The 23328-nt window shown below is 38.3% G+C and overlaps 1 protein-coding gene across 4 annotated transcripts in view; it reads left to right on the forward strand.

Moving 5' to 3' along the window:
* The window catches only part of LOC124617258, a 303970-nt gene that overhangs the window by 43183 nt on the left and 237459 nt on the right, over positions 1–23328 (forward strand). For 3 of the 4 annotated variants that reach the window (XM_047145250.1, XM_047145253.1, XM_047145251.1), the window contains exons 3-4: positions 2595–2733; positions 19466–19631. In XM_047145250.1, the coding sequence (XP_047001206.1) occupies positions 2595–2733; positions 19466–19631 (305 nt within the window). Of the gene's footprint in view, positions 1–2594; positions 2734–6215; positions 6267–19465; positions 19632–23328 lie in introns of those variants that run through there. The other variant, XM_047145252.1, reaches the window with a different exon arrangement.

Consider the following 23328-nt stretch of genomic DNA (forward strand, 5'->3'; position numbering starts at 1 on the left):
CTGTCTGTGCACATTGGTGGAACCAAGGGAAGCACTAAGACACAAAAATCAGTGATTGACAGTGGATGGTTTTGGAGATTACATCAACTTCACCCAGAGAGCCTTCAATTTTTGTTTGTATATGTTGATTAAATGGAGAAAGTGTATGATTCATGTGTTTTATTCAACAACTAGTCATCTCAAGGAATTGTGAGAAACTACAGCATTCGTACCAGTAACTGCTAGTAACAATCACATGCATCAACTTTTGTGCTATTTCTGGCTAGAGCATAGGAACATAGAGCATACATGTACATGTGAAGCAGCATTCACACTTCACACTATCCATGTATAAGACTTGAGTCTAAATGACATTATTCACATAGTAGAGCAAACCACACACACACACACACACACACACACACACACACACACACACACACACACACATATTATTGAAATGCATCTGTATGGACTAGTATTTTTGAGAACTAAAAAGGATTTTGATGATGCCTTACTTGTTTAATAAATGTGTAGAAATTGGCAATCAGTACAACACACAGTGAAATGAAATTGTCTCATATTTTCACATTTTCAACCAGGATTGTGTCAAAGAGGGTAAAGTTATGGAATCATAACTTCCGCTGTACAAATTGCCAAGTGTACGTATTGTGTCTAAAAAGTTTGGTGAATGGTGTCTTACCTGAACAGCAACTTGTTGCATGTGTGCATGCATGTGTGCATGCATGTGCACGGGTCTTCAGAGACTTGAGGAGAATCGATACACTGCATGCACTATATGTGACTGGCTGTGTAAACAGACTGCAACCAGTTGAATGTAGTCAGTGTGAGAGAAAGTATCACAGTGCAATGGAGCAACATGTAAACATCAAGTTCTGCTACAAATTGGGGAAGACTGCAACAGAGGCACATGGAATGTTGGTGCAGGTGTACAGGAGGGAAGCCGTGGGCAGAAAATGTGTTTACCAATTATATAAACGTGTCCGTGAAGGGAAGGAAACAACTGAGGATGAGCCATGTTCAGGTTGGCCATCGATCAGCAGAAGCTCAGAAAAGATCGAGAAAGTGTGACAAATGCTGGTACAAGGTTGGTGATGGACTGTTAGATTCATTGCAGAGGAATTGGGCATTAGCAGGGACACAGTGCACACCATCGTCTGCGATGATTTGAGTAAGCGGAAGATGTGCTCCCACTTTGTGCCATACAAGCTCACAGAGGGGCAGAAAGCAAAATGGATGGAAACTGCTGGTGATTTCATTTCCATGTGTGACCAGGACTCATTGCTTCTGAACACTATCATGGAGATGAGACCTGGTGCTACCAGTTCAATCTGGAATCAAAACATGAATTGATGTCCCCCACCGTCTTCCCCATTGCCTTTTTCAACAACAGCAGCACCTTCTACAAGGAATTTGTCCCTGCAGGTTAAACCATTAATGCTGCATTTTACCGGTTTGTTTTGAACAGATCGCTATAGTGTATCCGGCGGGTTTGGCCAGAGTTACACAGGCCTGGAAAATGGATAGGACACCCTTCCTGCTCTCCTGATTGGTCTCCTGCAGACTTCTGCCCGTTTCCCCGCTTGAAGGTGGCCATGAAAGGTGAATGTTGCGTGGATGTGAATGCCATCAAAGATGGTGTGTAAGCTGTTCTGCTATCAGTTCTACAGGAGGCCTTTGCTGATAGTTTCCAGAAGTTGTACGAATGTTGTCAAAAGTGAGCTGTAGTGGGTAGTGACTAGTGTGGAGGGCAGTAAAGAATGTTTGTTTGCGTCATTTGTTTTGGTTGTTGTCTGATAGCATTCACCGAACGTTTTACACACACCACGTATGGTTTTTTTTAAATTTGTATTTAAGTGGATAAAAAAGGATGAAAGATGAGTGTTGAACCCTCTGCCAGTAACTGGTATTTAAGGTGTACATGATATATTCATCAAGAACGAAATCCTGAAGGATGATTATTTGGATGTGTAGTGAAGTTATTACAACATGATTCTTCCTGTTGTTAATCTCTCTTGTTGTGAATATTGTTTTTTTTTTGTTTTTCTAGCACACCAGCAATTAATTTGTAGTGAAACAGAGTTAATTTCTGTGCTATGTGCATTGCAATATATAGAAAGGTAATATTGTGTACTGTTCGTCTGTTACAATGTTAATACAGAAATGAAACCCATAATGAGAAAATCTTACTATTAATACATCCACTTCCGGACATTTTTTTCCTTGCTTTGTGTGTGCCAGAAACTTTTAGGTCAACTTCTTTTTGCAGCTACAGAAATATAAAATTTGTATTTTTAGAATGAAAAGCTTCCTGTATCCAAGGTGTTCTAGAAGGCCGGTTTGGAGGGAACAAGACTCAAAAAGTGCAGTGATCCTTGATATCCCTAAATCACTCCAAGCAAATAGCTAGACAACTCTTGTAACAAAGCTAAAATCATTTACTTCCTCATTTTTACTAGATAAAATTGTGCCCTACCTCTTTTGATAGTAAAAGTTATCTCTTACATGCTCTTTGATATTAAAATGGGAAACATTGTTTTTTTCTCAACGTGTGAAGAAAATTAACTGCCTCTTTTTAATTTGAAAAATTGCAGGACTCTGATCCAGAAATATGAAAGGAGGAAGCAGCAGAATCAGCAACTCGTAAGAAAACTGCAGAAGTCACGGCACAGTGCTGCAACTGTAAGAGAGAGATTTATGCATTATATGGAGAGATATATGCCACTTGAAAAGGTTTGTTTTGCACTAATAATGATGAAATTATTTAATTTGTGTCATCAAAACATTGTCTTAATATTTATAAAGTATTAATTATATGAATGTTATTTAATGCAGGTTTAATCACAATCAAATAAAGAGGTTTTAGTTAATTTTTGGACCCCATTTCAGATTTCTCCAATTTTTGAACATAGTACCTGTGAATTGTGAATTTAAGAAGTACTGCAAGTTCATACAGCATTTAATCATGCCAGTTTTTTTTGTTTTCGATTCAAAAAATTAAAAATTTTCAGGTATCCTCTACAGTTTAGCGAATAAATTTGTATCATTTTGTTGTAATCTTCCGTCCAAAGACTGGTTTGATGCTGTTCACCACCATAGTCTATCCTGTGTAAGTCTTTTCATAGCTACGTAACTAATGCAACCTACATCTGTTTTAAACTATTTGGTACTTTATAACTACTGCAGCCTAATCCATTTGAACCTGTTTACTGCATTTGAACCTTTATCTCTCTCCACAATTTTTACCTTCCAAACTTCCCTCCATGTTCAAAGTGATTGTTCCTTGGTGCCTCAGGACGTGTCCCATCAACTTTTCTCTTCTTTTAGCCAGATTGTTCCATAAATTTCTGTTTTTTACAGTTCAGTTCTGTTCCACCTCATTAGTAATACGATGTATCAGTGTAAGCTTCAGCATTCTTCTATGGCATAGCATTTCAAAAAGTTCTAATCTCTTCATGTCTGAACCGTTTCTGTGCAAGGATACATTCCACATAGACAACTTCTGAAGAGATTTCCTAATGTTTAAATCTATATGGAATGTTTATAAATTCATCTTTTTTCAGACATGACAATCGTGCTTTTGTCAGTCTTCATTTTATATCCTTTTTACTTTGGCCAACTTAAGTTATTCTACTGTCAAAAACACAGAACTCTACTACCCGATGGTTATGGTTAAAGTGCAGCTACTCACAGAGGTCCAGTGTGAGCTGCAATTACAATTACCATATGGCAGCAGTGCTTGGTAGACATTCTAATGTGTAAACGCGAAATCGATTGACATTGGTTAACATTAGTTCCTATTTCAGCCACCAGAAGCAAATCTGATGCTGCGAATGCAAGAAAGATGTGTAGAAATGTTTCCATGTGTAATGGATCAGGATCAGGAACAGAATTTGAGCAGAAAAGGTCAAACGGGAGAGAAAGGCATAATGCTGATTTTATTATTAACTGCCGTTTACATGAGTTGTTCAACATGAGCACATGATTGGTATTAATTTTTTTCCAGTGTTAATCACATCTACATTAACACCTTAGCTTAAGTATCATGTTTTGCTGCCAAATGATAATTAAAGCCCACACTGGACCTCTGTTAGTAATTGCACTGCAGTTATAAGCACCTAGTACTATTAGTTGATCATTTTTTAATCTGATTTCTTTGCATCACCTGATTTAATCCCACTGCACTCCATTACCTTGTTTTACTTAAGTTGATGTTCATCTTATATCCTCCTTTCAAGACAGTGTCCATTCCATTCCATTCAGCTGCTCTCCAGGGCTATTAGTGTTCTTTGAGAGAACTACAGTGTAATTGAGAAAGTTCAAAATTTTTATTTCTTCTCCCTGAACTTGAATTATTCTCTTAAATTGTTCTTTGGTTTCCTTTACTGATTGCTCACTTTACGGATTGAATAACATTAGGGATAGGCCACAACCCTGTATTGTTACCTTCTCAACCACTGTTTCCCTTTCATACCCTCAACTCGTATAACTGTAGTCTAGTTTCTATACAAGCCATACAAAACCTTTCGCTCTTTTTAGGGTTCTGTGCCTTGTATGTAAAAACAGAACTGTTAGGATCACCTTGTTGTCCATCTGTCTGTTTGTCCAACTGTTAAGAAACCTTTTTCTCGGGGAGATGTAGATGTATCAAGTTCAAATTTTTGTCACAATAGTTTCCTACCCACAGCTTTGCTCACATAGTTTGTATTGTGTGAATAGAGTTTTTCCCTTTAATAAAATTTTTATGTTCACAAATCACAACACCTTACAACTTAATGCTAATTAAGTCTCTAGGAGCATGGTCTTTTCTGAATGTACTTCTGACGAAAGACTACTTCTGGTGGTTGGAGTCTGAGGTTCTGCCTTTTGTGTTCTTGTGGTGATATTTCCATAGGAACTTCCATCCCCTAACACACATTTCACTGAAAATTTTTTTTGATATAACAAAATATTTTCTTCAAAATTTTTTGGTATAATAAAATCTTTTCTTAAAAATTTTCACCCCCTGTTTCAGTCCCATGGGATTGAATTTCCAAAAACAGTGAAACACACATTTTTTAATTTCTAACAAAGAAGCAAAACACAAATTTTCATAGATTTAACTTTGAAAATGTTTTCATAATGAAATAATTTCATAAAACTTTTCATCCCATATTTCACTCCCTAAGGGAGCTGAATTTCCAAAAACACAGGAACACAATTTTTAAAAAATTTCTAATTGAGAAGTCAAATAGTTCTTTAATAACAAATCATTTCCAAAAAATCTTTCACCCGCTATTTTATCCGCTTAATGGTTGAATTTCCAAAACTGCTGAAGTATGTATTTCCTATTTCTGAGAAACCCAATACCGATTTGTGTAGTTCTACAACATTGCCTTAATAGCCACATACTTTCAAAAACCCTTTCATCTCCCAGTTTAGTCCCTTTAGGAGTGGAATTTTGAACAATCCCTTCTTAAATGATATCTACATGTAAGATCCACACGCTCTCCAAATTTCAAGTTTCTGTCCTTAGCTGATGATTGGTTGGTGAGTGAGTGAGTGAGTGAGTGACTGACTGACTGACTGACTGACTTAGTCAGTGTGAGTGAGTGAGTGGGTGAGTCAGTCAGTCAGTCAGTCAGTCAGTCACTCAGTTGGGACATTGCCTTTTAGATACAGAGATATTGAGGTCCATGGGCCCTTGGGAGCGTAAAAAGTATAAGCTTCTGGTCAATGCAGTCCGTACGTTAAGACCCCTTCTTCTCGTGAACAAGTTAGCATATCAAATTCAGATTTATGTCAGTTACTACGGTCTGTGCAATCAAAAGATTTGGCCATTTATATCACATATTTTGATACTCAAAAACTCACTCATAAAAATGTATAGGTTGCTTCCCATTGATCTAGAATCATGAAATTTCGCCAGAAGCAAGGTTGCACAGTACAAGTAAAGGAAAGAATCCAAAAATTGTTAATTTGTTGTTATGTCGCACAAAAGAATATTTTTTTTAATTTTTGTATCCATCTGTCTGTCTGTCCGTTTGTTAAGACCCCTTTTCTCTGGAACAGGTTGGCGTATCAAGTTCAAATTTATGTTGCGTACTAAAGTCTATGATCCCTTGGCGGTGTAAAACATTTAAGCTTCCAAGTCCATTAAGTAAAAAGATTTGGCCATTTATGGCACTTGTTTTGAAACTTGCCAACCAATTCATCAGAACCTACAAGGTACTTCCTGTTGACGTGGAATCATGAAATTTGGCAAGAAGCAATGTTTCACAGTACAGGTAAATCAAAAAAATCTGAAAATTGTTAATATGTAATTATAAGATGAAAAATATTTTTTGTCATTTTTTATCCTTCTGTCTGTTCGTCTGTCTGTACGTTAAGACCCCATCTTCTCGCGAACAAGTTAGCGCATCAAATTCAGATTTATGTCAGTTACTACAATCTGTGCAATCAAAAGATTTGGCCCTTTATGTCACATATTTTGATACTCGCAAGCTCACTTATCAAAACCTATAGGGTGCTTTCCATTGACATAGAATCATGAAATTTGGCAAGAAGTAAGATTTCACAGTACAAGTAAAGTAAAAAGTCTGAAAATGGTTAAATTGTAATTATATCAGATAAAAAATCTCTTGTTGCCATTAGAACACACATTGCATTCACCATCCATCAAAAGCAAAAAAGATGAACATTACTACATGTAAACATAAAATGTAAGTTGGAGTCATATTTAAGTAAGTAAATAAAAACATTTTATTAAATCTTTCATATCTATGTATGTAAATCTTTGTTTGCTTCTTTTTGTATGCCTGGTCTAACATGAGGAGCTACTGTAGAGTTTTTGATATGGTCTTGGAATTCCTGGGACCGATATCTTGCCAATATATGTTGAAAACAGGCAAAAATAGTTGCGCTTCAATTCCCAGGATTGCACAGAACCCTCAGTGACCTTTTTTTATTCATCTTTATTTGTTTTACAAAGTCTCTGCTATCCTCAGAATATCAAAGAGCATTTTTCCGTGAACTTATTTAAAAGTTTTCTCTAAGCCTTTTACCTTTCTTTAACCTATCTTGTAGGGTATGTCATGGGGTCAGTATTGCCTTGTGTGTTCCTATATGGCTCCAGATCCCAAACTGATCTTTCCCATTGTTAGCTTGTACCAGTTTTTCTATTCTTCGGTAAATAATTGGCATCAGTATTTTGCAACCATGACCTACTAAACTGATGGTTGTGTTATATTAACAACTGTCAGCAACTCTACTTTTGTAATCGTAGTTATTACGTTCTTCTTGAAGTTTAGGGTAAATTCCCTGTCTCATATAACTTGCATACCAAGAGGGATGGTTTGGTCATGCATGGCTCTCCCAAGGATCTCAATAATTATGGGAAATATGCTCTACTCCAGGGACTTACTTCGTCTTGGGTCTTTAATTGCTCTGTCAAATTCTTCTTGCAGTACCATATTTCCAGTCTCATCTTCACTTATTTTCTGCTTTGTTTCTATACTGTTCTGTTGATGTTTACTTTCAATGTCTAGTCATTCTGTATATTTCTTCCACTTTTCAGTTTTACCTCCTTCACTTAGCACTACTGGCTTTCCATGTGAAATCCTGATATTCATACAGCTGTCTCTCCTTTATTAATTAAAACTTATGGGCTAAGAAGCTGTGGTCGAACAGTAGAAATTCTTCCTCCTGACGTTTCGTTGACAAGTGCGGGGTACATCTGAGGTGAGCCAACGACTGGCTCCTAGGCCATGCAGGACTCTTTTATATAGAGCACATAGAGGGCACCACCACTTGTCACATGCAGTCAACAATGAACCTATCTGTGACTAATATCATTACTCTTGATCAAAGGTAATCGATTGTCACTCGTTGGTACAAAGTCGACTGCCATATCTTATCTAGCATTAATCCTTTTCCTTTTTTGTTAAAATTATTGTAGTTTTTATAAATCTCTATGATGTCTCTGTATGTACATGCATAATAATGCAATCTCCTCATTAAATTATATTCCATGATCGGCATCTTCAAAAACGTGTCCGCTACAGTCAATTTTTTCAGTTTGTCCAGACTACAGTTACTTTTGTGTTTGGTTAGGTGGGTATTAACACTTCTTTTCATTGTTCCAATATAAACCTTCCCACGACTACACAGAATTTTATACACCCCAAAGGTTGCAAAAGGGTGTCGTGCGTCTTTTGCTGATCTTAAACATTCACTGATCTTTTGGTGGGTCTGGAGATTGTTTCAACTCGAAACTTGGCCAGAACTTTCCCAATATGGTCCATAATATTGTAGATAAATGGAAGAAAAGCTTTCGCAGCCAACGGTTGTTGTTGCTGTTGGATTTTTTCGGACACTTTTCTTCTAGGATGGAGTGCTTGATCTATCTCATCAACAGTGTATCCATTTTTTTTTTAACCGTTTGCAAATGATTTAGTTCCTCTTGCAAATTATCTAACTCAAAGATTTTACTAGCCCTGTCCACCAATGTTTTAATAACTGCTCTCTTCTGCCTGGGATGAGGGTTCAAATCCGTATGGAGGTAACGATCAGTATGCCTATCTTTCCTACGTACCTAATGAGTGACCTAAAGTCCCATCTGCCTGTTTAATTACTGAAACATTCAAAAAAATTAAGCTGCCCATTACTCTCTGTCTCCATAGTAAATTGTATATGTGGATTAATACTATTTAAATGCTCCAAGAAACCATTCAATTCCTCTTCACCATGATTCCATGTCACAAAAGTGTCATCCACCTGCCAATACAACTTCAGAGGACTTATTGGCTGACTACAGTGCCTGCTGTTAAAAAATTCCATAAAAGAGTAGCAACAGCTGGACTTACAAGGCTCCCCATTGTCACTCCTTCAGTTTGTTCATAGAACTCATTACTGTACTGAAAATGAGTCGTGGATAGGCAGTGTTGAAACAAGGCTACTATATCAGTGGGAAACATATCAGCTATGTAAGAAAGAGCTTCGTCAAATGGAACCATGGTGAACAGGGATACCACATCAAAACTGGCAAGGAAATCACATGGGATATTAGTAATCTCCTCCAATTTTTCAATAAACTGCATAGAATTTTTAATATGATGATCAGTTTTTCCAGTATATGGTTGTAATGAGGAGGCAAAAATGTTCGACAACTATTGAGTAGGGAATCCTATAGCATTCACTTTGAGTCTCAGTGGGACATTGGGCTTAAGAACCTTACGTAGTCCATATAATCTAGGAGGGCAAGCTTCATTTTGCAAAGATATTTTTTATCCTCTGTAGGAATGGAAGAGTTTTTTATTAAATAATTGGTAGCTGTTAATACTTCCGTTGCAGGATCCTTATAACTGATAGGATCCAAGAGGTCACTGATCTTCCTGTGGTAGTCTTTACTCTTCAACACAATGGTAGCATTACCCTTATCAGCAGTAAGTATGATAACATTCTTATCAGCATTAACCTCATGTAATGCCTTCTTTTCTCCTTGAGACACATTACTGCTGGGTGGCTTAGCTTAACGTAGCATCCTGGCTGTTACCATCCAAAAGTCGTCAGCAGGATCTGATGGTAACAGACAAATCCTTGCATCTATATTAGCTACAATAGCCTCAGTGGAAACCTTCAGTGGAGTATTTGCAAAATTTCCGTCTTCGAGAGGACAGAAATTTCTTCCTTAGATGGTTCTCTTCTGGACAAATTAGTAACCGAATGGGAATTGTCTGTAACTAGTGTTTCCTGTCCACCCTTTTGTAAATTACCAAATTACTACTTCTGCCTATTAGAAGACACTTCCACTCTAAGTTCCATAGTTCCAAATTTTAGCCTATCCAACTTATTCCAATAACAAAACTGCATTGTATTGCTAAAAAATAAATGGGAATTTAACAGAAGACTGCTACTTACTGACAGTCCTCGATGTGTTTGGTTACTCGGCTCCCGTAGCATTGCCAGTTCCATATGTAAATATGTATAGTTAACTTGCTCTGAATGAAACAATCTTTTCACCTTCAGAAACTTCTGAACTGTCCTGGTGTCACAACAACACAGCAAAAAATTGAGCATGCAAGGCTCTCCAGTCGTCATACAATAACAGACATACCCTCTCGGGTTGGTAGAATATTATTGTACTTACTGCTGATAAGGGGAATGCTACCCTTGTGTCGAAGAGTAAAGACGGCAAGAAGAAGATCAGTGACCTCTTGGATCCTACCACTTATAAAAAATTGCAAAAGGATCATGCATCGGAAGTGTTAATAGCCACCAATCATTTCATAAAAAAAGTCTTCCATTCCTACAGAAGATAAAAAATATCTTTTCAAAAGGAAGCTTACCCTCCTGGATTATACGGGCTACTTAAGATTCTTAAGCCTAATGTTCTACTGAGACTGAAAGTGAATGCTATTGGATTCTCTGCTCACAGAAAAACTGATCATCGTATTAAAAATTCTATGCGCTTTATCGAGAAGTTGAAGGGAATTACTGACAGCCGAGGTAATACATTTGCCAGTTTTGATGTGGTATCCCTGATCATCATGATTCCAATTAACAGAGCTCTTCTTTACGTAGCTCATGTTTCCCACCTGTTTCAACATTGCCTATCCATGACGTATTTTCAGTGCAGTAATGGGTTTTATGAACACACTGAAGGAACAACATTGAGGTACCCTCCAAGTCCAGCAGTTGCTAATCTTTTTATGGAATTTTTTGAACAATAGGTGCTGCAGTCAGCCAATAAAAGTCCACTGAAGTTATATTGGTAGGTGAATGACACTTTTGGGATATGGAATCATGGTGAAGAGGAGTTGAATGGTTTATTGGAGCATTTAAATAGTAATTAATCAACAGATACAATTTACTATAGAGACAGAGAGCAATGGACATCTTAATTTTTTGGATGTTTCAGTAATTAAACAGGCAGGTGGGACTTAAGGTCACTCATAAGGTACGTCGGAAAGATAGACATACTGATTGTTACCTCCATATGGATTTGAACCTTCACTCTGGCAGAAGAGAGCTGTTATTAAAACATTGGTGGACAGGGCTAATAAAATCTGTGAGTTAGATTATTTGCGAGATAACTAAATAATTTGCAAATGGCTTTAAAAAAAATGGATATGCCATTGATGATATAGATCAAGCACTCCATTCCAGAAGAAAAGTGTCTGAAAACATCCAACAGCAACAACAGTCCTCGGCTGGGAAAGTTTTTCTTCCATTTATCCACAATATTATGGACCATATTGGGAAAGTTCTGGCCAAGTTTTGAGTTGAAACAATCTTCAGACCCACCAAAAGATCAGTGAATGTTTAAGATTGGCAAAAGACCCATGATATCCTTTTGCAACCCCTGGGGTGTATAAAATTTCGTGTAGTTGTGGGAAGGCGCGCGCGTGTGCCCACACACACACACACACACACACACACACACACACACACACACACACACACACACACACACACACCAAAAAAGGGGTGGTAGGGCAAGCAAGCACACCTGACGCACACACGACCACCAACTTCAGCATCTCGGGCTGAAATGCAACATCACATGGGTTTTGAGCAGCGATCTGGAGAGGGTTGGGAAGGGGAGGGGATAGTAGTGGAGAGGATAGTAGTGGAGAGAGAGACAAACACTGTCTGTTGGAGTGTGCAGGAACTAGACTGCGAATAGACGCAGCATCAGGAGGTTCTGGGGCAGGAGGGGGGGGGGGAGGGGAGGGGAGGGGAGACTGGCATGCTTTGGCAGAGGGCTGCAAATAAACAGGGCAGGAGATGAGAACGGGGAGGAGATGATAGGACAGAGGGGGTGGAAACTGTTGGGTGGAGGGTCTGGGGCAGTATGTTACCATAGGTTGAAACCGGGATAATTATGGGAGCAGAGAATTTGTTGTAAGGATAACTCCCATCTGTGTGCAGTTCAGAAAAGCTGCTCATGGAGTTAAGGATCCAGATGGCTTGGGTAGTGAAGCAGCCATTTAAATCAAGTGTGTTTATGTAATGACATTCGTGTGAGACAGCACGTGATGAGTGGTGGTGTCCCCTGTACACTATATATAAACAGGACCTCCACGGCCAAGCAGCCAGTCGTTGGCTCACCTCAGGAGGAAGAACTTCTACTGTTCGACCATGACCTTTTAGCCTGAAAGTTTTAATTAATGCAGACGCTGACCATGAAAGTCTACACATTGTCTCCTTTCTTCAAAGGGGTTTTTAATTTTCCTGTTGTTGGAATCTGTCTTACCTCCTAACAAACAATGATCAATTAGTGATACCACCAGAAAAAGAAGAGGAGGAGAAGGAGGATTGAAATTAGATGAGTTGTGGGATTTAGTGCTAAATAAAACAAATAGTGCCAACTCTTTCCCACTGCAAACTCCATAACCTATGTCGATGTGACTCTGCAGTCTTAGGCAGCAGTCTGATGATGTCACGAACCAACTATTGCATGGAAACATGTGAACAGTTTAGCTTGCTGAGCTTGTTGGAGATGGATCTGCTTTCTGAGTTGTTAAAGCCTTCACCATTGGAAGGCTCAATGTTGGACAGAGAATTATGCATTAGACCGTGGCCTTATTCACATAAAACAAATATCACCATAAACACAAATACTGGCCATGAAAGCCTGCATATTTTGTTGTGTTATCCAAGAGTTTTTATTGGCTCTTGTCTTTTGCCCTATGTGCTCCTCTACTGCCTTCACCATTTCTTCTCAGTGCTACCCATTTGTATTCTGTTGTATTTTATTCCTGTTTGTCAGTTGTTGCCAAATGCTTCTTTTGAAATTCTCGGCATTTTCTGCGTCTTTCAGTGTATCCGTGTTTCATCTCCTTAACTTTCTGCCTTTCTGTCAGTTTTGATTTGCAGTTCATAACCCATAAATAATGTTCATGTTCCAAATTTGCCCTTAAAGCACTTTGCAGTTTAAAATCTGGTTCCAAAATCTTTGTCTTACCATTGTGTAACCTGTCTGACTCTTGTGTTCTCTGGCCTCTTTTCCACATACCTCAAGTGCAACTTTTTTGTGATTCTTAAACCAAGTGGTGGCAACAATTAAATTGTGCTCTGTGAAAAATTCTGTAGGTGGCTTCTTCTTTCATTCATTTTTCCCAGTATTTGTTTGCCTCTTTTCCTTTCTCTGCCTTTTCTGCTATCGAATTCCAGTCCACCATCACAAGTGAAATTTTCTCTTCACTTAACTAACCAAATAATTTCTCTTATCAGACATTGTTTCAGTCTCTTTCCCTCAACAGATAGCAGTCCGAGTCCCTCCTTTGTGGTCTCATATTACCATCCATCTGATTGAACCCAGGATCATATTGTGAGCCACACAAAAATTGCATTTACTATTGGGTCATGCCGCCTCACCTAGATCTCCCTGCTTTATCAGTTGGGATTTCATTGAAATTTTATGTCAACATTCTCCAATGTCCCCAATGAACTTTGGTAAAGTTTAACATACGACAAAGCAATACTGGCTGTGATTTAGTCACTTGTTCGACTCCATGCACTACTTTGTGCAGAGAAAGTTCATATTTCTGGAAAATTTGAGCTGCCATGCCTCAAGCAATATTGTGTTGAAAGAAATCAAATTTGGTCATCTTGTACAACCTTATGCTTTCTCTTAATAGTAATAATGGAAAGAATTTTATGAGCCAAATTCAGCCAAAAAAAAAAAAAAAAAATTAGGCAGAATCGAGTGAAACTTGGCACGTAGCAACCTAACAACACAAGGTTCTCGAACATAAAATTTCGATTATGTATCACTTTCTAATACTGAATAAATTAGTGTGAAGTTGAAGATTTTGTGAAAAGGTAAAAAATCCGGTATTCTTGACTTGATTTTGCAAAAAGCTGTGTTCTAAAAAGCTCTTCAAACTGGGCTCTTTAGAAAGACCATGGTTTTAACCACAAAAAAGTGTATTTGGTTATCCAATTTGTGCTAACAATGCTAGATAATATGAATCAAAGTTGGTTGCAAAAATCACAGCACGAAAAAATAGGGAACTTTGTATACTTGTATCTCATAGAGGAAACACATGCTTAACATGGAACTTAATAGGCAATAACTTAGTAGAAGAAGGATGCGGAATACAAAATTACATTCACCTGCCATTTTTCAATAGTCTACAAAGCGAATTGATTTTTGCGAAAAGGTGAAAATAGCATATATTCAACACTTCTTTTACAACGGTGATTTTCTGTTAAAACTTCAGAATCACTCTCATTTGAAACAGTGTGCTTTAAGCCCTCCCCAGAACAATGTGTTTAATTTCCAACATGTGCTAACAATGCTACATCGATTGAGGCAAAGTAGCCAGAAAAATTAGGCTGAGATTAAAGTTTTAACTTTGATTTCTTATATTTTGTTGATAAAGGCATCATAAACATGACATGTTGGACACAACAATGTAGCAACATAAATTTTTTTAGTATAAAATATCATTCACATACTGTTTTCCAAATTTCTGCAAAATCAGTTGAAAATTAATTTTCATAAAAATTGCAGAAATAGATCACATTCAGTCTATTTTTAGAAAATGAGTTTTCCATAATTGACTTCAGACTAAACACAGTTTGAAAGAACATATTTTCAAGCATCCAGAAATCACATGTGATCTTCCAGTACCTGAAAATTACCGTCAGATATGAAGGAACGTACTGTGGCTGTAGGCTACATTGCAGCAACCATTTGTCCACGATTTGTTGCATGTGGCTTTTGTTTTTAAGCTGACAAATAATATCTCACTTTATGGCATTGGTCCTTGGTGACGTTATCACTACCGGTTCAAGAACATGATCTGGGAACTCTGTCGTCACAGTTGGGTATCTTCTTCAAGGTTCTCAAGCCTTTAATTTCGTTTGTTTCTTAATTTAAGTTCCAAAGTCTGCTTACAAACCCGTTTTGTAAGTATCTTATCTTGGATTCTCAGACATGTAGGAGTATCTTGCATAGGCGGCAAGCAAATGGATCCGAAATTCACATTTTCTTCGTGCTGCGGTTTTCACTCCCATCATTGAGTCAGATTATCTAAGTGTTAGTTTGCGTTGGGTAATAAAATACATTTTTTGTGGCTGAAACCATGGTATTTCTAATGTGTCCAGTTTGAAGAGTTTTGTAGTACATAGTTTTTTGCAAAATCAGGCTGAAAGTACCATATTTTTGATCATTTTACAAAATCTTCAACTTCGCACTTCATTTATTCAGTATTGGACAGTGGCACATAAATGTTGTTTGGTGTATTGGTTACTACATATCAGGATTCAGGTTCGTCATACCTTTAATCCCTGAGACCACAAACTTTGAAATTTTTTCGGGCACCGTTTTTTTTTTTTTTTTTTTTTTTTTTTTTTTTTTTTTTTTTTTTTTTTTTTTTTTTTTGCAAAAATTTTCTGGCTGAATGTGTCTCATAAAATTCTTTTCATCATTATTGTTAAGAGAACATATTTTCACGTAGAAGAAGGTGTAACTAGATGAATGATGAACACTAACTTCACTTAACGAGGATTTTATCCAGCACTTGCACATACAAGAGCGCGGAGCAAAATGCCTCCGGCCAGAACACATACAGTATATATACAGCTACAGAACATTCCAGTACAATGATTCTTGATATTTGTGGATACTTCTAGAATGTAATCGAATAGAATATAGAAATTAAAATTGTACAGTCCAGGTGAGTTTTGAACTCACGACCCACCATGCAACAGTTTAGTATCGTAACAACTAAACCACGGTGGTACGCAGCTTTTTCTGCGACATTGCTCCCTTCGTAAGAGACTGGCATCTCGGTGTTATGTCCACTTAGTCCGGGAATAAGTCATCAGTCCTCCATACTCCAACTCCCGATGACTGGCTTTCACCCTGGTGTTGATCTTAGAACTTCGTTTACCGCTACACTCTTCGTCACCTTTCTGCTTATTGCCTGTCGCTGGAGCTTCGAATTTACCCTGGGTTGCAGGCTTCATTCGAAGGACATGGACCGTATCTCTGATCTTTCGTCGTCTTGTGTCAGGGTCGAAATCTTCAACTTCATACGTAACATCAGACAACTGTCTTACAACCTTATAAGATCCAAAGTAGCACCTGAGGAGCTTCTCAGAGAGACCAACCATCCGAACAGGAGTGAAGATCCAGACAGGTCACCAGGCTGGTAGACAACAGGGCGGTGGCTTGCCTAGCTCTGGTTAACATCTGACTGATGTAGTCAATGTTGTCCAAGTCATCAGGTTGTAACGGAAGCTCAGTGTTCATTGTCGTAGTCGCCTCACGCCCAGGCACCAGGAAAAATGGCATAAATCCTGCGATGTCCTTTATGGCGGTGTTGTAGGCAAACGTCACAAAAGGTAGCACCTCATCCCAGTTGCTCTGCTGGACATTGACGAACATTGATAACATGTCGGCCAACGTCTTATTAAGGCATTTAGTAAGCCTGTTAGTTTGCGGATGGTAGGCAGTCATCATGTGATGAGTAATGTTGCACTGACGATTTATCTCTGTCGCAAGATTCAATTGTAAAACTTTCCTGCGATCCGTAATTAACGACCTTGGGGCACTGTTTTTTAATACAATGTCTTCCACGAAGAGTTTGGCTACCTCGGATGCGTCAGCTCTTTTCACGGCTTTTGTAATGGCATAGTTTGTCCGATAATCAGTGCAAACAATAATCCATTTATTGCCACTAGCAGGCATTGGAAATCGTCCGAGGAGTTCAGTCCCAACATGCTGGAAAGGCGTTTTGGCTGGTGGAATTGGTATGAGTCGGCCAGGTGGTTTCTGAGGAGCTGCCTTCCTCCTCTGACACTCTCGACTGTGCGACACGTAGTGATGGACACTCCTAAATAAACCTGGCCAGAAAAATCTCTTGCAGATTCTATCGTATGTCTCAAGAAATCCTAAACGTCCAGCCTCGGGTGTGTCATGGAATTTCTATAGAACATCTAAACACATGTGTTTAGGAATCACTGGTAGCCACCTCTTTCCAAACGGATCAAAGTTTTTCATGCAAAGTAATCCATTAACTACCTTATGTTGTCCTTTCACATCCTCTGACCAATTTAAGGCAAGCATAATTTGAGATATCTTGGTGCCCTCCTCCTGCTCAGCAGAGATCCTGGAGTCCAACGAGGTAGTTACTATCTTCATCAAAGTCTTGATGGTCTTGCACAGGGTTTCTTGAGAGACAGTCGGCATCTTGGTGTTTTCTTCCACTTTTGTACACTATGGTAATGTCATACTCTTGAAGATGTAATGCCCACCTGGCGAGTCGTCCTGTTGGATCCTTAAGACCTGTCAGCCAACAAAGTGAATGATAGTCTGTAACAACTGTGAATGGCCTTCCATAGAGATACTGTTGAAATTTGCACATGGCCCAGATCATAGCAAGACATTCTCTTTCTGTAGTTGAGTAGTTTCCCTCAGCTTGTGTAAATGTCCTAGAAGCATAGGCTATAACCTTCTCTTTTCCATCCGAAATTTGCACCAGAACAGCACCGATCTCATACCTGCTGGCATCTGTGTGTAGTTCTGTAGGTGCTCTCTCATCATACAGACCAAGTACAGGGTCAGTTATCAGAGCTTTTTGCAGCACATCAAAAGAATCTTGTTGAGCATCAGCTTTTAACAACTCTTGGAGTGGCCTGGCTTTGATACAAATGTCTTTGATAAAATGACGGTAATAAGAACATAATCCGAGGAAGCTCCTCTAATACTTTTAGGAATAGGAAATTCCATTATATATCTCACCTTTTCTGGATCTCGCCGCACACCTTTGTTTGACACAAGGTGTCCAAGTATTTTGATTTCATTTGCTCCAAAGGGACACTTTCTAGGATTAAGTTTCAGTCCACCTTGTTGGAGACACTTAAGAACATCCCTCAGTCTTATATATGTTAATCAAATGTCTCTGAGAACACTATAATGTCATCTAAATAACAAAGACACATCGTCCACTTGAGGTGCCTTAGAAGATTATCCATCATCTGTTCAAAAGTTGCTGGTGCATTACACAAACCAAACGGCATTACCTTAAACTCATACACACCCTCAGGGGTGATGAATGCAGTTTTCTCACGATCAGCCTCATCTGCTTCGATTTGCCAGTATCCCGAGTACCTGTCCATGGTTAAGAAAAACTTAGACCCCATCAGACAATCTAGTGTATCGTCAGTTCATGGAAGGGGGTGAGCGTTCTTTTTAGTTATCTTATTAAGCTTACTGTAATCAACACAAAAGCGCCAACTGCCATCCTTCTTCCTGACGAGGACCACTGGTGATGACCATGGGCTCTGCGAAGGCTGGAGGATGTCGTTCTTCATCATTTTCTCTATCTCGACGTGAATTATTTAATGTTCCATTGCTGACACACAGCATGCTCTCTGGCTTATTGGTTGACGGTCTCCAGTGCTAATCCAGTGCTTCACTGTTGATTTGTCTAATTTGCTCTCCACCTGTGGATTGAATCATTCAGAGAACTCTTGAAGAATGGCAAGTAGCTTCTGCTGTTGTTCGTTAGTGAGATCTGGTGATAGTCGAGCTAGAAGAAAGGCATAACATACTCAAAGAAGTGGTTCAGGAGAGGCTAATGTTCTATCTGTTCCATTTATGCAAAGTTGAAAAATTTATACTCACAATCGTCATTATTGCGGTCCAGATGATGTGCAACCCCAACAGTTCTGCTATGTGACTGAAGAAAAAAAAAGAGTAGAATGAACAAAACTAAAGTATGTAGTATAAGAACAGTAAAAACATAGGAGATTCAGTCCAAGTTAGATAATTCAGACTCATTATGTATTTTAACAACATTATCCAGGTGTACACTTTGGTTGAATTGACATCTGCTCCTCTTTTTCAAGGATATAATGTATGGAAGGACGATGGTTCAATCCCGTGTCCAGCCATCCTGATTTAGGTTTTCCATGATTGCCCTAAATCGCTCCAGGCAAATGCTGGATGGTTCATTTCAAAGAGCACGGCCGACTTCCCTCCCCATCCTTCCCCAATCCTATGAGACCGATAACCTTGCTGTTTGGTCTCTTCCCCCAAACAAACAAACAACCAACCAACCAACGGTATCCCAGAGTGAGCGGTGGCTGACATCTCACAAACAACAAATTTAATGTAGTCTTCTTGTTAAGCAATTATGGTAGTGCATTTATAACTGAACTCTCCTCATTGCTCATTGCCGTATTTCAAAATAGATTGGAAGAAATTTCTGCAGTGTGATGTATGTTAAAAAAAGTGTTGTTGTTAATCAAGACCTGAAATATAATGATTAATTCCCTCTCTCTCTCTCTCTCTCTCTCTCTCTCTCTCTCTCTCTCTCTCTCTCTCTCTCTCCACTTCGCTGTGGCAGAGTCCTGTTGGTCAACTTTCATTCAACTCAAAATGTATCATTAAAGTGATGTTTAATGTACTTACTTTGTACATGATTGGTCAACAGTAACAAATTTGATATCTCTGATATGTTTGCAGTCATACAATGACCTTAGAGCTGCGTACAATGAACTTGAAAGCAAACTGCACACACAGAGTACAGCACTTATCGCTCTGCAGCAACATAATAAGCAGCTAACTGCTCTTGTTGAAGTACAGGAAAAAGATGTGAATGAGTACAAGGACAAGACTGAAAGAATAGAAGGTACGGCATTAAGTTGAACTATTTCTATACAATATTGTCAGTTATATTAATTATATTTGTGTAGGTCACTTGTGAAGTGCTGCTGGGTTTGTATAACATATTACTGTTTTTTAAGTGAAATAATCATTTCGTGAGTAATCAAGGAGTTCCTACAGGTAATTTTGTTAAGACAGATCAGTACATTTAATTTTGATTTGAAACTTATAATTATGTGGAAAACATATTTATGCTGCTGATATATTAACTTGTACATAATCTGTTTACATTAATAGATCCTTAACATTATTTATAATCTATAAAGACTCAGTACTTTCAAAATGTAGTTTTGCTCTTTCAAGCGCACTCTAGACCTCACTCAGTTGAATCTTCAAATCCATTGGCCAGCTAGATTTAATAAATAATAACCGTCATTCTCCCTTAAGATGTAGGAAACAAAAGAAAATAAAAACTTTGTTCATCACGCCAAAACTAAATCAAAAATGTGATTTATTCATGACCAAGGAATGTGATCCAGTACTTACAGTGTCAACTTATTTCTGTAGGGTGAAGGCTCAAATACTCCATCCAGCCATCCAGATTCAGGTATCTTTTGCTTCTTATTTATCATTTAAGTTGAATAATGGGATTGCATACCTCCACATGGTATTGGTTTCAGTCATTGGAGTTTGTGTTTGTAAAACCATGACTCCTCCATCAAGACCAATCTGGCTTGGGTGACCCTGCCAGTAGCTACGCTACTGCCGGCACAGATCTCGACTTCATCAGAGCGTGCAAACCCTCCCACCCGACACTGAAGGTGCCTACGATAAGGCGGTGTATCCTGGGAGGGAGACTTTCATATAGAATCTGAGCTGTCATTAATTTTTCATACATTCTCACTTTAATAATAATCTTGGAGTTGAAGCTCTTTTTCCCGTGTTTGTTTTAACAACACATATGTTTCTGGATGGGGTCCTCCTCTAGCAAAACACATTTTTGTTTTTTATCCCATACATGTTTCACTGCAGTTGCAGCATCTTCAGTGGGCTTTTATTTTATGGCTTTTTACCACATAGTGTGGTTCTCCTGATGTGTTACGTTTTTACAGTGACTGATTTCTTTCACAGTTTGTTGTGTTTTCTTTAGTCCTCATCTTCTTCACTGTGTTATTAAGCTGTCACTGTTACTGTTCCACTGTTTACCAGCTGTAAAGGCAAGGTAAACAGCTGGTGAGCAGTGAAACAGTGACAGTGACAGGTCAATAACACAGTGAAGAAGATGAGGAATACAGAAAACACGGCAAACTGTGAAAGAAATCAGTCACTGTAAAAATGTAACACATCAGGAAAACCACACCATGTGGTAAAAAGCCATAAAATAAAAGCCCACTGCGGATGCTGCAATGCAGTGAAATGTGCTTGGGATAAAAAACAAAATTGTGTTTTGCTAAAGGCAGACCCCATTCATAACCATATGAAACAGTCACTGCAGGCAACTTCAGTAGAAATGTATGAACAACAAATTATGACTAATGTTGATCTTCCACACTTCCTCCTTGTACATTCACATACCGTTTTTATTCAGGACCTCAAATGAAGCATTTACATAACTTCACACTGCACACTGTCAGCTGTCTACGTACTGGGAAAATCGAGATATGTTCAATACAAACATGAGAGCTATGCAGAATTAATAACCATGTGTTCTGACAAATTGTAAAAGAAGTGGCGTACCAGAATATGAAATGCCATTGTGAACCCTAGATAGGGATGCGTTACCTGTAGGGACATTATTTTTATTTCTTGTATAGTGGTTGTGAATTTCACGATTTCTTCCAAATTCATCTTAAAATGAATTACTTGTACGTACTATTACAAAATAAGTATATTATCATTAAAGTGTAATGATTCCGAGCTCTTGCTGCAAGATTTTCATCAGTCTTAAGGAATATTCTTCTATAGTACAAAACTGTTTTGTCCTTAGCTACATTTCCCCAGAAGATTATGACATTTGACAGTATTGAGTGAAAGTGTGCAAAATATGTTAGCAATCCCATGTGCAGCTCAACACAGTGAGATAGATTTTTAAGTGAAAAGCAGACAATAGTGTACTATTTGGTTAAATGATTGACATATTTGTGCCACTTTAGTTTATTATCTATCTGGATGCTATGTTAAGCATGGAGCCTCATCCAGGGTATGCCCATAGATCTCTGCTTGTGGTATCTGTAAATCTTTTCACTGATTGCCTTAGTCATTATTAGAGATAAAACGAACTACTCGAATTGTGATGCTGAGTGGGGAATCTTCTGGAGTATGGCTGGCAGAGCGACTGGCTGACTTAGATGTCTGTGTTAATGGTATACAAGGAGGTGGAAGCTGGTGACATACAGCGTCTTACCAGTCCTTCAGGAGTATTGATGATGTGGGTCCCTTTTGCTGTGTCCTATAGCCCTAACCGCTTTTCTCAAGTGGCTGGAACTATTTTCAAGCAGCCTAACTTACCTTGAGCTTTTCAGTGGCCATTTCTGTACTGTGCACAGCAAGTAATCTGGGTCACCGTTGACAGTATTTGAAAATGTAGGTTTTTGTTCAGTTATCAACTAATTTCCAAGCTGTAACTCATCATTTTAGAATTGGGCTGTTCTGTCTGTTCCTAAATGGTGTTGTGTTCTGTGTAGTATTTGGTCTCAGTTTTTATGGTCGGGCCAGTATAGTTTTTGACACATTCCTCTGTCTATAGCATAACTACTTCCACATTCTCAGTAAGCAAATTCCATCTCTGCGGCAAAGGGAATGTGATTGTGAAGGTTGGTGTATACTCTGAAGCAGAAGAAGGAAGGAAGGAAGGAAGGAAGGAAGGAGGAGGAAGAAGAAGAAGAAGAAGAAGAAGAAGAAGAAGAAGAGATAGATAGAATTAGGAATGATGAAAGAGCACATAACGCAATAGAAAAGTACACACAAGTCAAACAATTGTGGAAAGTCCTTCTTATTGCATCATCGGTTCTATCATCGCAAAATTCAGTTGAGGAAACTAACAAATTATGAGACAGAATTGCCAACGAGTACTTCCCTTCAAGAGATGAAATGTGTAGTACTATTGATAACCACATTAAAAAGTAAAAGTGATAAACCTCCTGGATTAGGCAATGAATAGTTTCTTCCTCAGAAAGAGGGGATGGGTACTGTCCCATAATTTATTATTCCATCTATACGATGCCAAAGTTACTTAAAAGCTACGGCCACTCCACTTTTTCACTACTAGTTGAGATCCATATCTACTAATTTTCTTTTTCTCTTACAAAAGCTACTAACTGATATCCTCCCTTTAAGCAACAGGAACTGTATTTAGAATTGTTGTATAATAGTATTCAGCATTACTTTTTTCTCCTGGCTGCTTCTGTGTACTGACATTGGGGCCATTCTGTGCCAAGTAGTATAATTTCGGAAAAATTTCCCACATGACTATAATGGATTTTGATTAAATTCTGTGTGAACATTCACATGTTCCCAGTGAACAATAGCTAAATTTCACTTTTGCCAGCTTAGTACATGCAGAGATAAAATCATTCATTTGACCCAATAGTGCAGCTTTCAACAGTACATCTCAGAGTTTTCAGCAACTTTGAGTCATATTATCTCTGGCAATATGTTATTGAAAGAAACTAGACTAGGCCATAATGAACAGTTTTTGGCACACTCTTACGTGGAGTAATTAA

The sequence above is a fragment of the Schistocerca americana genome, chromosome 1 (genome assembly GCF_021461395.2).
Source record: "Schistocerca americana isolate TAMUIC-IGC-003095 chromosome 1, iqSchAmer2.1, whole genome shotgun sequence".
Lineage (NCBI taxonomy): Eukaryota > Metazoa > Arthropoda > Insecta > Orthoptera > Acrididae > Schistocerca > Schistocerca americana.